The sequence below is a fragment of the Motacilla alba genome, unplaced genomic scaffold (assembly GCF_015832195.1).
Source record: "Motacilla alba alba isolate MOTALB_02 unplaced genomic scaffold, Motacilla_alba_V1.0_pri HiC_scaffold_34, whole genome shotgun sequence".
Lineage (NCBI taxonomy): Eukaryota > Metazoa > Chordata > Aves > Passeriformes > Motacillidae > Motacilla > Motacilla alba.
Window position 1 is genome coordinate 783494 of NW_024037436.1, and position 9807 is coordinate 793300.

Genomic DNA, 9807 nt, shown 5'->3' on the forward strand with positions numbered 1-9807 from the left:
TCCAGGAGTGTGCTGTGGGAGATGGTATCTCTGGCCTTGCTGAAGTCTGAATAGACAACATCCACAGCCTTTCTGGCATCCACCAGGAGGGTCACCTGGTCATAGAAGGAGACCAGGTTGGTCAGACATGACCTACCCTTTGTAAACCCATGCTGGCTGGGTCTGATACCCTGGCCATCCTGTAGGTGCTGTGTGATAGCACTCAGTATGAACTGCTCCATTATCTTATCTGGTACTGCGGTCAGGCTAACTGGCTTGTAATTACCAGGATCCTTCCTACTTTTTTTGTAAACGGGTGTCACACTGGCCAGTTTCCAATCATCTGGAACTTCATCAGTGAGCCACAACTCTTGATAAATGATGGAGAGTGGCTTGACAAGCTCATCTGCCAGCTCCCTCATCACCCTAGGATGGATCCCATCTGGTCCCATTGATTTATAAATATCCAAGTGTTCCAGCAGTTCTCTGACTGCCTCTTCTTGGAGAATAAGAGGACCATTCTGCTCCCTGGTACCACCTACCAATCCATGAGGACAGTTGTAATGAGGACAAGCTGTCTTTACCACTAAAGACTGAGGCGAAGAAGGCATTAAGTATTTGCGCCTTTTCCTCACCTTTAGTTACTAGGTTGCCTGCTTCATCCAGTAAGGCACAGAAGTCGCTTACACCCTTCCTTTTACCATTAATATATGACACCACGTCCTCTCGGTGGCCTCCAGGACACTGCCTGACTGGCTCGACACGGTTGACTGTGGGGGACACCCTCCCGTGCCCAAGGGGTACAGGAGAGCGGCTAGGGTTATTCACCCTAAGTCGGAGAAGCAGCTGGCAGACACTGGTGGAGGAATGAGAGGCCGACTCTTGGCAGGGGTAAATTTGAAGTTTATTCCAGGGCTCAAGGGAGCTGCCAACTTCAGGGAACCTGCTGCTAAGAGCAAGGTCTGAGCCTTTTACAACATCTTATAAAGGGGGTAGAAACAAGGGGAGGATACATTGAACAACCAATGGGGAGAACTGCGGGTGTGGAAACTGGAGAGATGAACATGAGGGGTCAGAAATCAGGGAAGCCCCTGAGGGAGGACCCTGGCCTCTGGCCAATCACTCGACGGCCCCAAGGGAAGATTCGAGAAAGAGGGGATGGGAGGCCAAGTGACTGACAGAGGGCCAGGGAGGGGACTAGAGGAGGAATCAGCAGGAACTGGGGTGATTGACATGGAGGAGGAGGGAAACAACTTTGGGAGGAGCTATTTAAGTGAATGAACGGGGGTACATGGAAGAAACTATTTCAGAACAAGCCAAAAGCATGAAAAACACAATGCAACAAATATATTTGTAAAATTTTTTTTTATTATTTTTAACAGAAGTTGCCAAGCTAAGTTCAAACTGAGCTTTGGCCTCCCCAATTTTTTTTCTACATGTCCTAGCAGCTCCCTTAAATACTTCCTGAGAAGTCAGTTCCTCCTTTGAAAGATGATACATCGTTTTTTTATTTCTGAGTTCCTTCAAAACCTCGTTGATCATCCAGACTGGGTGTTTGCCTCGTCGACTCATCTTTTGGCACACAGGGACAGTCTGTTCCTGTGCCCTCAAGATCTCTGCTTTGAAGCACACCCATCTCTCCTGGACTCCTTTGTTTTCAAGGTCTGCTTCTCAAGGAACTCTCTGAATAAGTCTCTTAAATAGGCCAAAGTCTGCCCTCCAGAAGTCAAATGTAGAGATCTTATTGATATTCATCCTTATTTCACCAGTTATAAAGAATTCTGTAATTTCATGATCACTCTGCCCGTAGCGGCCTCCAACCTCCACCTCCATCTCAGTCATCCATTCATGCGTGTCACTAATTAGATGACGAGGCATTTGGCTATTTAGCAAACATATATAAATAATATATGTTCCTTTTCCGGGTTAAGTTAGGTGGCCCGTCCACCTGAAAGTCCAAATTAGAATTTGAAGCCCAAAATATGGGCTAGAAAGACGCGGTTATGAAAGATGAACCCCTCCCACCCAAAACTGATTCCACTGTCCAGCTAAACCAGTAGAGGGAAGGGGCCTAGTTTATTATTAATACTAAACAGGTACAATTGATTGAGCTTTGTTTGTAAATATATGTACTATATCTACCAAGGCAACAAGTACTTTGGATGCCAGGGCCCGGGCGGTCTTCTCTAGCCTTGTTTTAGAGAGACTGAGGGCCAAAAGCAGCTCAGAGTTCTTGCTATACCACTTTCCACAGGCCCCCATGGGGAAGCCTACATATTCAATATCTACCGCATTAGTTAGTTGCTGTATTTGTAAATGAAGGCGCTGATATTTCTTGGCCTTCTTGGCAGCAGCCTCCCTCAATGAGGAATTACTATGCTCGTATTGCACTGTGATGTCAACCACTAATGCCTTCGAGTCTTTCACAAAAATCAAGTCTGGTTTAAACAACTCATTGACATCATCTCTCAAGTGTGGCTCCTGAAAAACCGTCCAACTCTCCCTGTTAGCTTCACAGCTAAGAATTTCACAGATGATGTTGTGTCTTTTGATCCTGGCATCTTGAGTTCCCAGTTGTGTCTTGAGATCCTGGCATTGGGACAGTTCCCAGCAATGTGGGCTACAGTTTCAAATCCAGCACCACAATGTCGGCATGATTGAACAACATCCTCATGCCTACCCCTAGCCAGGAATTCTCTTGTTGGGCAGACATTGGCTCTCAGTTGAAGGGCTGTTGTAAGTTTTGGGGGAGGTATGCCCTTATACTGCCTTATCCAGGCATTACTGATTTCATCATTCTCGAAACTTTCAACACCATGGCCCTGGGCAACCAGATGTAACCAGTTTTGAAATTCAAGTTTCTGCCAGTTACAAGGTCTCGGGTAGCAGACTTTGGGAACAGGTGCCTCCCATTCTGACCGGCCTTCATCACCATCACCACCTTCAGTCATCGGTATAGGCTCCCAAATTGGCGGGATGGACTCTTTTCTTCCACCTGCTCTCAACCATAGCTTTTCAAAGAACGATTCCAGTGGTTCTCCTCTTAGAAAACCCAGCAGATCCTCATCTGAAGACTGTGCTAATCTATGGAGTCTTTGCGCTTGTATACTTGGAATGAGTGCCACCAACTTGATGATGCCTAAACCACCATCTTTAAAACTTGACTACAAGATGGCATCACACGTACTCGGAGGGAGATGAAGCCATTCCTTGACCGCCTTTCGAATCAACAGATCAAGGGACTCAAGAAGGCCCACGTTCACTTCCGTATGGTCAGCCAGATATATCAGTCTCGGGATGGTACAGGTCCTGAGTATATCGACCTTCTGAAGAGGTTTGCGGGATGAACTCCCAATCCGATGGAGCCAATCCACGAGTTTCTCTGATAACCCCGAATCTGCAAATCCAGTCCAGGGATCAATCCATGTGCCGAGATATTTTTCTGAGCTCCCTGGTTCAATCATGTTAAGGGGGAATCATTTATCCTCCATGGGGGACAGTCATTGATGGTATATGAGTCCCTTGTTGGCTTGATGTAAAAGCCATGACACTTTTCCCCCTGAGTCTGGAGACCAGTAAGTTCACAAAAGGTCTCCAAAATTTTGATGTTACAACACATGCCATCCCAGCAATCACTCGGCAGCACTAAATTGGCTGCAAACGCCATGGCCGTTATCCTCAAATGACCGTGCTGGAACCCTTGATGCTCATTTTCAAGTTTGCATAGGGGAGGGTCCATCGCCAGACTGAACAGCAAAGGTGACATAGGGTCGCCTTGTTTGACACCAGAGCGAATGTAAATGGGATCTGTCCTCTCCCTTTCAATGGAAATATATGTTTTGATGTCTCTGTACATTTTCCTTACCAGCTGCACCAAATAGGGATCAACCCCTCTCTGGATCAGACCCTCAAGTACATGCTGATGACAAATGGTGTCAAAGGCCTTGGCGATGTCCACGAACACCACTCCCAGATGCTGATGCTCCTGCTTAGCATTCTTAACCACAAGTTGTAACAACTTGAGGTTCTTGGCACAACCCAACGTGCAGATAAAGCCCCGTTGCCAGGGGTTAATGGGACATGGTTTGGACAGCCTCGCCGTAGCAATCCTGGAAAGCAGCCTAATCACCACAGAACCAATAGTGATAGGCCTCCAGTTACTGATATCACCAAGACTATCCAAATTGGAAGACTTGGACATCAAGACTGTCCAGCTGTCCCGCAGCGCGTCTGGGAGGATACCGGTAACAAGCCAGAGGTTGAAGATCTCCATCAACTGGGAAAACTTAGGGTCTTTTTTAATAAGATGACCCAATGTAATCCCATCTGGCCCAGGAGCAGAGGTTTTTCACATCTCACTAATGTTCTTTTCAATCACTTTTTCAGTAATCAGGCCCCTAAATATGGTGTTATCCGTATCCGTATACAGTGTTAGCCCCCGCATGCGGAGGAAAATTCACCAGGCCACCAAACTCAACAGCTGTGTCCCATCTCAACTTAAAGTGTGCATGGACAACACCTGATGGTATTTGGCATTGCAAAGCTTCCGTGCTTTCCAGAATAATATGCGCGAGCTTTCTCCTGTGCAACTCGTGCATCATTTGAAACCGAAGAAACTTCCCCCTCTTAATCGCTCTCTTACGCATCCAGTTCGCAGTTGTTTTGGATGCACCCTGACCATGGGATGTCTGCATTTTCTGACCCCTGGCAGTTTTTGCATTCTGGCTAGGCTCACTCCACATCACCCACCAGTCCATCTCTATTTGTGAGCAACAGGTCTAACATAGTCCTTCCCCCGGTGGGCTCACCCAGAGTTGTGACAAAAAGTTATCCTCCACACCCTCTAAAAACTTTCTAGACTGCTGTTTTTCTGCTGTTTCAAGTTCCCAGCAGATGTCTGGTAGGTTGAAGTCACCTACAAGAAGAAGGGCTGATGATCCTGAAACATTGTTCAGTTGCTTATAGAATAAATTGTCCACCTGTTCACCCTGGTTGGGTGGATGATAGCAGACTCCCAGTAGGATATCAGCCTTGTTGGCCTTCCCCCTAATTCTTACCCGTAGGCATTCAACTTTGTCATCATCATTAGTTCCAATACCTAGGGTGTCCAAAGCCTCCCTAATATAAAGGGCCACCCCTCCACCTCTTCTCCCTTTCCTGTCTCTCCTGAAGAGTTTGTAGCCATCCAGTGCAGCACTCCAGCCATGTGAGTCACCCTACCACGTTTCTGTGATGGCAATTACATCACAGCTCTGCTGTTGCACCATGGCCTCCAGCTCTTCTTTGTTGCCCGTGCTGTGCGCATTGCTATACATGCACCTCAGCTGGGTCACTGATTTTACCCCTAACTCAGGCTTACCACCCTTGGGCCTGCTTCCAGACAGCCCAGCTGCATCCCCTTCCCCCTTCAGACCTAGTTTAAAGCCCTCTCAACAAGGTCTGCCTGTTCACAAGCTAAAAACCTTCTACCTTAACAGAGAGATGGACCCCATCTGGATCCAGTAGGCCAGGTGCTGTAAAAATTGCCCCATGATCAAAGAATCCAAATTTTGCCGATGATACCAACCCTTGAGCCACTTGTTGATAATATGAGCTCTCCTATTCCTTTCACCATTTTTCTCAGACACCAAAGGGACTGAGGAAAAGACTACCTGTACCTCTGTCCTATCAACCACTTGACCCAGTGCCCTAAAGTCCCTTCTAATTGCCCTGACTCTCCTCTTTTCAGTCTTATCACTGCCAGCCTGGAGTATCAGCAGTGGGTAATAATCAGAGGGCTGAATCAGCCCAGAAAGTCTCTCAGTAATATCCTGTAACCAGGCCCCAGGGAGGCAGCAAACCTCTCTATTGTGGAGGTCCAATTGACATATGGGGCCCTGTGTTCCCCTCAGAAGGGAATCACCCACCACGATTACCCTTCTCTCCTTTTTGATGTTAGAGGTGATAAACCTTCTCACAGATGAATCATAATGGAGAGACTCACTGGGCAGAAAATTTTCTTCTAAATCATCTGTCTGACTCTCTAGATCCAGGGGTTCATACCTATTCTGAAGCAGCTTGGTAGTGGGGGTGGGGAGGAATTTTTATTATTACCTCAGCAAGTAGGTACCCATTTCCTTCCCCCTTCACCTACCAGGTGTCTTTCTATTGTCTGACAGTGAGAGGCATGGGAGTCCTCTGACTCTTGGTGGGCCTCCCTCAAGGACGGAAGGGCTGAACTCCACCAATCTATTTCCCTTTCACTTTCCCTGATACTCCTTAGTCTTTCAACTTTCTCCCTAAGTTTGGCCACCAGTGAAAGGAGATCGTTCACCTGTTCACACCACAGGCAGGTTTCCTCCACAACACCCCCTGAAACCACTGATGAGCTCAAGCAGTCGGCACAGGAATGGGTCTGGACAGACGCGTCCTTTTTGAAGGGTTCCATCTGATTACATGCACTCGTACTAGCTACAGTTGTAGATTGTATCCAAACCATTACTACCAGAAATGCTAAAACCTACCAACCAACAGAAACACCACAAACAGCACTCTGTAAACCTTGCTAGCAAGAAACCCTGCAACCCTGCCTGCTTGCCCTGCCTGTGGGAAATGTCTGGCAAACTGCCATGCCATGCCCTCAGAGACGTGCCACGCTCCTGTTTGCCTGCTCCTGTTCACCAGCACCCACATTGCCACGCTCCCTAGAGGCCTCTTTTAATCAGCCCACTACTCAGTGATGGAGGAGGCCCTGCCCCAGACCTTGTGACCCTCAAGCACAAGCAACACACCTGCTCAGCGTTCCCACAAATAGCCACTCAGTGACCGAGGAAGCCCCACTCTGGTCCTGCGTGGCCCTCAAGCACCCGGCTGTAATCTTTGCTTTAGTGTCTCTTGTTTCTGTCTCCTCTTGTCCTTTATTAAACTTTTCAATTTTAACAGGAAAGTGAGCCATGTTTTTCACAATTTGGGGGTCTCACCCAGGATTAACATGTTGCTTCCAAGACCACCAGGAGATGCTGAGTGTGGAGGGTGCCCCACTGATTTCAGTGGCCTCGCTTGCTTCTTCTGGGGAGATCAGCGGTTGCAGGTTGAAACCCCGTGGACAAAAGGAAACACATAAAGCAAAGAAAATGGGAAAGGCTCCCTAAAACCACAGCAGCCCCCAAATTCTTGTGCATGAAGACTTGAAGAAGTAAAAGAAGATTGTAAGTACTCTTCAAGGGAGTCAGGTACAGGGGGATGAATGTGTGTATGAATGAGACTCAGGCCAGTTATCCCAGACCTGTGAAGTGGGTGAGGAGTCTCCCACCCTGCGGTTCCATTCTTTCACAAGAAAAAAGGCCAGTAGAGAGACAAAGGGAAAGATAAAAGGAGGGAGAGAATCCCCCGGGGGTAACTGGGACTGAGCCTCAGGGAAGGGAGGGGACCCCTTGGAGGGAGAGGAATGGACTGTAGCAGGGACTAGTGGGTGGGGTCCTGGGGAAATGGGATAAAAAACCAGAGAAGAGAGCAGGGACCCTCTGGAAATACTGTCTCTCCCTGTCTCCAGTTTCTCTGCTCATGCCAGAAGCTCCAGTTTCCCTACCCATACCAGCTTCTCTGCCTGAGCCAAGAGCTTCAGTCCTCCTCACCCATACCGGGCATGATCACTCCCGTCCCTGCTGTGGCTTCTGCCCAGCTGACTGCTCATGTACCTACCCCTGCTTCTTTGTTGATTCCAGCTATGCTGCTGAATTCTGCTCCTCCCTCTCTCCCCCTTTGGATCTCGCTTTAAAACCAGCTTTCACCCTAGTCTCTGTTCCCTCGGTGATTCCAGCTCCCTCTGTATCTATGGGGGAGGTTCATGAAGGAGACAGAGCCCCGGCGTGGTCAGGGTCCCAGGAGAGGACTAGGGATGCCTGTTTCTGCTGTAGGGGGGGAGGTCACCCTCACTTAGGAGGAGGCCTGGGGATGGTTCAGGGGGTGTGCCCAGTGAGGGAGTGGGAGGAACATGGGCTCTGTTTTCTGGTGGATGGATGCCATCTGGCGCCTTTGATAACTTTAAATTAGGCCCCCAAGAGGAAGTATTAGAATTCACAGTTCATACTGATGCAGAGAGAACTTATGTAGGAGATGTTCCAGGAGGATGTGATGTCGATGATGTCATGGTGGAATGGGAGGGGAAAGAGGAGAAGGGTTTAAAATCTCTGTCATTGAAAATGTAGTCATTAAAGGAGAAACCAGAATGGGGGTAGGAGATGTCTTCTTAGTTTATGGAGCAGGTGTCAACTTCTTGGGAAGAGACTTACAAATCCAGCTGGGAATAGCAGTTAAACCAGAAGAAGAAAGGGCTGTGGACAAACTCCTGGAAATAAACTAGTTGAGTGTACAGTCCAAAATGTGCTAAAATCAAAAAGGAAAAAAATAAAGGAAAAGAAAAAGCTAGGGAAAAAATGGCTAACAGACTCTAAGAAGTAAAAATGTGAAATAATGATAACTAAACTCTAGAAGTAAAAAAAAAAGTTTGAATCCAGCTTAATTTTTTTTGGCAAGCGAAAAGGTACCTAAACACATGACTGTTCAGAAATTGTGCAATACCAAACTGAAGTTCAGGAGGATGTAGCAGAACAAGCCCTCCTAGAGGGGAAAAAGATACATGTTGATGGTTCAGCCAAATGCTTATTAAAGAAAAAGAACACCTGGGGACACCAGGATGAGGGTTGTTGAGGCTGTGGGGTGTTTGACTGCTCTTGTGCGAGCGGCAGAGTCTCGGGGCTGCAGCAGGGGCTGATCCTTTGAGGTGGCCCAGCGAGGCAACTTTCAGTGTTTGCCCGCCCAGTGAAGGTGGCGTGGGGCACGGGTTTGCGTGGGGTGCCTCTGGAGTTTGGGAGCTGGCTTGGTGGTGGTGGGGTCTCGGAGGGCGCAGGGTTGCCAGACACGCTCACCAGCCTGGCAGCGGTGCTGGGCGCGGTTTGCACAGTTTGCGGCTGAGGAGCGGGGCTGGCTCAGTGGCGGAGCTGCCAGGGGGTTTGGCTCCCAGCCTGCTGGGGTCCCCAGTCCAGGGTGGAAGCCACAATCCCAGTAGGTGGGTCAAGAGAGAGAGAGAGAAGGGGAGAAAAGGGGGTGAGGCACACCCGCAAGGTCCTCACAGAGTGGCTCCCAGTGCTCGCCCTTGCCAGGGCCGCTGCAGTGTGGTGACGGCAGCGGGAGAGGGGCAAGAGACAGCATGAAGGCGCTGCTATGAGTGAAGGGAGAGAAGTGGGGGCGGCGTGAGAATAAGCGATAAGACCAAGGCAGAGACAGCCTTGATCTCTCCCTAATTCTCAAACCCTCGCCAAGTCATTTATTTTTGTTCTCCTAAAGGAAGATTCTTTTTTTCTTTCACTGTTAGGATGGGGGGGTTTTGCTCTGAGAAGCTTTTAGAAGAATGGGTCTGTGAAGGCTAAACAGCTAAACAATTACCTCAGAGGGCAAAAGGCAGTAGATGTTATGGCTGGCCTGGATTTTTGTTTTTGTTTTTGTTTTTTTGTTGGTTGGGTTTGGTTTGGTTTTGTTTGGGTCTTTTGGAGATTTTTTTGTTTTGGGGTTTTTTTTTTTTTTGGTTTTTTGGGGGGTTTTTTGGGCTTTATTTTTTGTTTTCTTTAACTCATTGTGGCTCACAAGAAGAAGAATTTGTCTCTGCGTTTTCCCTTTTGAGCTGTTAAGGCTTCCTGCCTTAGAAAGAGGGCAGCATGCTAAGCACAGCAAGTCCCTTTTTCTCTAGGAGAACTGTCCTTCACATGATCCCAAGAGCTGAACAGGCTAGCGCAGCTGAAGACCCAGCTGGGTACAAGAAGAACAAGCAGCTGTAGCCAAAAAAAACCCCAA

At 48.2% G+C, this 9807-nt stretch overlaps 1 protein-coding gene across 1 annotated transcript in view; it reads right to left on the reverse strand.

Moving 5' to 3' along the window:
- LOC119696545 overlaps nucleotides 1-9807 on the reverse strand; it is a 62989-nt gene that overhangs the window by 22478 nt on the left and 30704 nt on the right. Inside the window, exon 12 of the mRNA XM_038126287.1 lies at nucleotides 615-749. Within this exon, the coding sequence (XP_037982215.1) occupies nucleotides 615-749 (135 nt within the window). The remainder of the gene's footprint in view (nucleotides 1-614; nucleotides 750-9807) is intronic.